Source organism: Cervus canadensis, chromosome 6 (genome assembly GCF_019320065.1).
Source record: "Cervus canadensis isolate Bull #8, Minnesota chromosome 6, ASM1932006v1, whole genome shotgun sequence".
In the NCBI taxonomy this organism is placed as follows: domain Eukaryota; kingdom Metazoa; phylum Chordata; class Mammalia; order Artiodactyla; family Cervidae; genus Cervus; species Cervus canadensis.
In genome coordinates, this window is record NC_057391.1 from 4,175,406 (window position 1) to 4,181,409 (window position 6,004).

Here is a 6,004-nt window from a genome sequence, read left to right on the forward strand (position 1 = left end):
ACTAATGGCATAGGAAATTGTTAAATTCATGTATTCATATATATCCTACCTTTTACATTTATGTTATTTCTTTCTCTAAATTTGTATATTATAAACTGAACATATGTTGAATCTACTTTATATGACAAAATATTTTTAATCATTATATTTTTACTAATGTATTGAAGGGTTGGATTGATCCTCTTCTTACAGTTTCATTTTTTGACAGACCACTCTCTTTGGATTGAGGCTTCACTTTAAAAGCCTGATTTTGTTTTTTAATGTTCTAGAACTTTCCTAGAAAAGTTTAGAAGAACCTCTACAGTTGTAAAAAATAATTTTAAAAAGCTGTATTGTATTAAAATGTTTTAAGGGTTTAGCCCTCAGAAACTAAACAAGCATGATTTATTACTTTCAATTTTTATTTCACAGCATATATTAATAGTAAATGACAGTTTAAAAGCAAAAACCCAAAATCTATCACAGTTGTTGCAAGAGGTGTCTAGTAAGGAAAGTAATGTAAAATATGCTTCATGTTTATATCATAAGTCAGTTAAATCAAGATAAAGGTGAAGATCTAGCTATGCAGTTTAAATATTTTGTGTGATGTTTCCATAGTACAAGTTAATTTGTATTTAAATCTTTACATTGTTATCATTGCATGTATTCACTGTATTTTTTAATGTGTCAACTGTTTTCTCCTTATAGAGTAGTATTTCAAAGTAACCATTCCATACCAATTCCAACTACCATCTGGTCTCTAAGCTTGTTATATGAAAATCTTTTACCATTGTCCTCCAGTTTTAGTGTTTTTTGATGAGCTACACCTGAGTTGTTCATTTTCTTTTTCTTTTATTTGCTTCTGTATACAGGCTGGCTTAGCAGGAGCTCCAGCCCGTGCTGTATCAGCTGTAAAGAATATGAATCTTCCTGAGATCCCAAGAAATATTAACATTGGTGACATCAGTATAAAAGTGCCAAACCTGCCCTCTTTTAAATAAAAAATTTAAAAGGCCACTCCCAGGTAAAATCCAGGGGAAAAAGTCATCTAAGTTTACCATGCAGTTGTTTACCAAAAATAAAGGAGGAGAGTCTTAACTTTTACTCTTGGATTTAAGTCAAGGTACTGTATAGACATTATATAAAATCAGTATGGAAGTTCAATGTTGCTTTTCTTGCTCAGTGGTTTTGAAGAAATTAAGTAGTTCCAGTGTGATTTTTTTCTTTATTTTCTAAACTGCATTCCTGTGGCCACCTAAGGCATGCCTGTATGTATTGGCTATTACAGTATTTCGAAAAGTGTTCAGGACATTTCTTTAAATTGTGTACAACCCAAAATGTTGGTGTTTTGTGTGGATCACAAGTGCAGCATTCCTTAATAATTTCTGTTATTTGTCACAATTGTTATTTAAAGAACGAAGTATGTATTGCATGAAAACCTTATGACCTATTTCTCTTAGTTTAAATAAACTCCAAGGTAACCGGACTCATAAAGAACCGTTCTGTTTGCCTGATATCTACTTTAGCAATAATTTTTTTTTACGACCCTCTGACTCAACAAAGTAAATAAAAGTATATTTTATCACTGTTAAGCAGCTGTTAATGTTGATTTATTTAATTTATATTTTTAACATTTAGAAGCTCATTATTATAAAATTAAATTATTTCACAAGTCAAGAGCAGTGTATCACATAATTTGCCCACATTTTCATATTTAGTCTTATCTTGTGATCCGTGAGTGGAGTTCCTCTTCCAGTTAGACTAAGGTTTTCTCTATAGTTCTAGTCCTATCTCCCTAAATGTTCTTTTTTGAAACATTTCCTTAGATCTGTGGCATGTCTGAATTTTACTCCAAGGTCTGGGGTATAAGAAAAGTCACTGTTTCTTTTTAAATAAAATTAATCTGACTCTAAGCCCCATCCAGGAAATTCAGTCTGTGATTATTGGGATTTCCATCAGTTCAGAGGTGGATCAAAGTTCTAGAAGAAGGTTGTGCAAAGCAGAACATGCAGGGAAGTCCCTGCTCTTCAGTCATTTGACAGATGTTTTAGTCATTTGACAAATGTGCCAGGTTAACAAGTCCCTGTCCTAATGGAGCTATATACAGTACCACACAAGAGTGCTTGGCAATATGTATTTTTTCTCTTTTTCGTTTTTCTGGGTGAGAGGTGTGAATTATGGAAAAATTTAAGTTTTTGTTTGGTTACAATGTACCAAAATTAGGGAAACTTCTGGGCCAGATTATGCTTTAACCTAAATAGTGGAAAGGGTTTTATCTCTCACTATATTCTAGTATGAGAAAGAAACCCAGTCATGTGCAAATGACAAAAATAAGCAAGTCATAGAAAACTAAATCTCAGCAATCACTTAATATGTAAAGATGCTTAATCTCACTAGTAACCGAGGGAATGCAGGTTTAAAGAACAATTACTTTCACTTGTTGTGGGTTTCCGTGGTGGCTCAGGCAGTGAAGAATCTGCCTGTGATCTAGGAGGCATGAGTTCCATCCCTGGGCCGGGAAGACCCCCTGGAGAAGGGAATGGCAGCCCACTCCAGTACTCTTGCCTGGAGAATCCCGTGGACAGAGGAGCCTGGTGAAGGGAATGGCAGCCCACTCCAGTACTCTTGCCTGGAGAATCCCGTGGACAGAGGAGCCTGGTGGCTACAGTCCATGGGGTCGCAAAGAGTCGGACACGACGGAGCGACTTCACTTTCACTTCTGTCATACTAGCAAAAATTAGGAGGGGTGACAATATCCAGTGCTGGAGAGGATGTGAGGAATGAGAACTGTCAGATATTGCTGGTGGGAATGTAATTTACGGTAACTTAAAAAAAAAATAATATGCTAAGTTCTGTGAAAATTTTTAAAAATTAAAAACACACATATCATACATACCCTGTGACTCACTTTGGAGACTCTCTGTTCTCTTAGCATTCCTGGATATCTTTATGTACAAAGGTAATTATTTCATCACCTTTTTAAAGCAAAATAATTATAATAATAAACTGGAAATATCATCAGTGCCCACCAGTAAGGAAATGGTTGAATAAATAATGGTAACTGTCACACTAGTTATAATAGCAAAAGCCTGGAGAGACCCAAATGTCCTTTATAATGAGACTGATTGAGAAGTTGGATTGCATCCACATTATGGTGTCTTAGGAGTTATCAAAATGAGATATCCCTCTATAGTGCTAAACACTGATAAAATTGATTCCTAGAAAATATAATGTTAAGTGAGAAAAATCAAGATAAAAAGAAGAGTGTCTATATCTGTGGTATGTGTATTAGTTAGGGTTCTCTGAAACCAGTAGGATGTGAGTGTGTGTATATGTGTGTGTAATAGGTTGACATTTTATCAGCAGACTGAGTAAAGCATATTGCACTCCCTGATGTGAACAGGCCTTACCCAATGAGTTGAAAGCATGAATAGAATGAAAAAGCTGCCTCTTTTCATTCCTCCTGCTTATTGCCTTCAGACTGGGACATTGGCTTTTTTCTGCCTTCGGAGTTGAAATAAAACAGGGATTCATCCTGGGTGTCAATCTTCCCAGCTTTCAAACTGGAGCTCCACCTTAGGCTCTCTGGGTCTCCAACTTATCAACTCACCCTGTAGATCGTGGGACTTATAAGGAACGGGACTCATGTGGGCCGTTTCCTTATGATAAAGATCTTTAAATAAAATCATCATGTTGCTGATCATTTTTAAATGAGAAGGCAAGAAAAGAAGAAGGCTGATGTCCTGGCTTGAAGGCAGTCTGCCAGGAGCAATGAAGAAGATCAGTCTATTCATGCTTTCAGCTGTTTGGGTGAGGCCCGTTCACAAGGGAGGGCAATACACTTTACTCAGTTTACTGATTTAAATGTTAATCTCAACCAAAAACACCCTCACAGAAATACCCAGAATGTTTGACCAAGTGTCTGGGAAACCCCAAGACCCAATTAAGCTGACATAAAATTATCCGTCACGGTATGCTATCAGTTACCCAAGAAAAAGGGAGAATGAGTGGTGTGTGTGGGATACACACATACACACATACACAGTGAGAAGGAAAAAGGGCAGAGGCGTGGACTTCTTGAAGTGTATCTTGTTTTGAAACCATGTAAATGTTTTACATAGTTAGTAATCAAACTTAAATTTTTAAACCCTCCAAAATTAAAAGCAAAGCAAATAAATTGAACTATGTGATGAGTTGGTGGCATGCGTGCATCGCTAAGTCGTGTGCAACTCTGCGACCCCACGGACCGTAGCCCATCAGGCTCCTCTGTCCATGGAATTTCCCAGGCAAGAGTACCAGAGTGAGTTGCCATTTCCTCCTTCGGGGGATCTTCCTAAGCCAGAGGTCAAACTGTATCTCCAGGGGATCTTCCTAACCCAGAGGTCAAAGACACCATCTCCTGCATCTCCTGTGTCTCCTACTTTGGCAGAAGGATTCTTCACCACTAAACCACCTGGGAAGCCTGACCCCAAAGGGCAACTTTAAAACTCTTAATACCACGAAAGACAAAAAGACCTGCCCTGCCTGCCTCCGAAATTAACTTGTTTTCTTTAACCCTGGTATCTGTGATATTTTAGAATTCCAAGGGGGCTGTGCAGGGGGACGGTGCGGTAGAACAGGGGAGAAAGTGCCTCAGTGCCAGAAGCGGCGCCTTGGCGTGCCTTCTGCAGGACTGGAGCACGCACCTCTTCAGCTGCCAGCCACGTGGGTGGCGGAGGGCACTCTGCTGGTTGCTGAGGATTGCCGCCAGCTGAAGGGAGCTACCTCACCTCAAGTCGTGACTCCTCTCCAGAGACATCCTCCAGCCAAGTTATAAAAGCGCAGTCCACTTGGCTAAGGCAGGACAGCCCCAGCTCCAGCGCGGCCCATGGGATCAGCTCCAGCCTTTGTCGGGACTGCACTGCCACTTAACTCTTCCCTCTGGCTCATCCTACTTCCTTGAGACTTCAGGCTTTGATCCCAGTGATTGGCTGGCATGCACATCTCTATTTCAGTCTGGCTTTCAGCAAATTATAGCCTAGAATGATCTGAGGAGGCACATTCTGAAACGAGGTTTTGAAACGTGACTGCCTCCTGGCAGGCCGGCGTTGGAAGACCTATTACTGACAGCAAGTGGAGCGAGGCTCACCAGTGGTGTGCGGCAGCAGTGTAAGTGTTGACACTCACGGGTGGTGAGCTGGGTGTGCCCTGGTGGGGGCAGTGTCTCAGGCCTTTGAGAAATGCATGAGAACTAGTAACTGTGAAGAGTATGCAAGTGGATGACTGTTATTCCAGGCCGTCAATCCATTAGAGAAATGCTGAGTGTGATTAATTACTAATTAAAGGCTATGTGTTAAGAGCAGGTTCAAAATTGGGAAAGAAGTATGTCAAGGCCATATATTGTCACCCCACTTATTTAACTTACATGCAGAGTGCATCATGTGAAATGCTGGGCTGGAAGAAGCACAAGCTGGAATCAAAATTGCAGGGAGAAATATCAATAACCTCAGATGACACCACCCTTCAACAAAGAGGAAGTAAAGAGCCTCTTGATGAAGGTGAAAGACGAGAGTGACAAAACTGGCTTAAAACTCAATGTTCAGAAAAACGAAGATCATGGCATCCAGTCCCAGCACTTCATGGCAAATGGGAAACAATGGAAAGTGATAGACTTTATATTTGGGGGCTCCAAAATCACTGCAGATGGTGACTGCAGCCATGAAATTAAAAGATGCTTACTCCTTGGAAGAGAAGCAATGACAAACCTAGACAGTGTATTAAAAAGCAGAGACGTTACTTTGCTGACAAAGATCTATATAGATAAAGCTATGGTTTTTCCAGTAGTCATGTATGGATGTGAGAGCTGGACAATAAAAAAGGCTGAGCACGGAAAAACTGATGCTTTTGAACTGTGGTGTTTGAGAAGACTCTTGAGAGTCCGTTGGACTGCAAGGAGATCCAACCAGTCCATCCTAAAGAAAATGGGTCCTGAATATTCATTGGAAGGACTAATTTTGAAGCTGGAGCTCCAGTACTTGGCTACGCG

The 6,004-nt window shown here is 39.8% G+C and overlaps 1 protein-coding gene across 3 annotated transcripts in view; it reads left to right on the forward strand.

Annotated features, from left to right (window-relative positions):
- AP3S1 (adaptor related protein complex 3 subunit sigma 1) overlaps positions 1–1,571 on the forward strand; it is a 72,299-nt gene extending 70,728 nt beyond the window's left edge. For 2 of the 3 annotated variants that reach the window (XM_043470655.1, XM_043470652.1), the window contains one exon: positions 852–1,571. In XM_043470655.1, the coding sequence (XP_043326590.1) occupies positions 852–980 (129 nt within the window). In that variant the 3' untranslated portion in view covers positions 981–1,571. The remainder of the gene's footprint in view (positions 1–851) is intronic. The other variant, XR_006269855.1, reaches the window with a different exon arrangement.
- Positions 1,572–6,004: the final 4,433 nt, after the last annotated feature.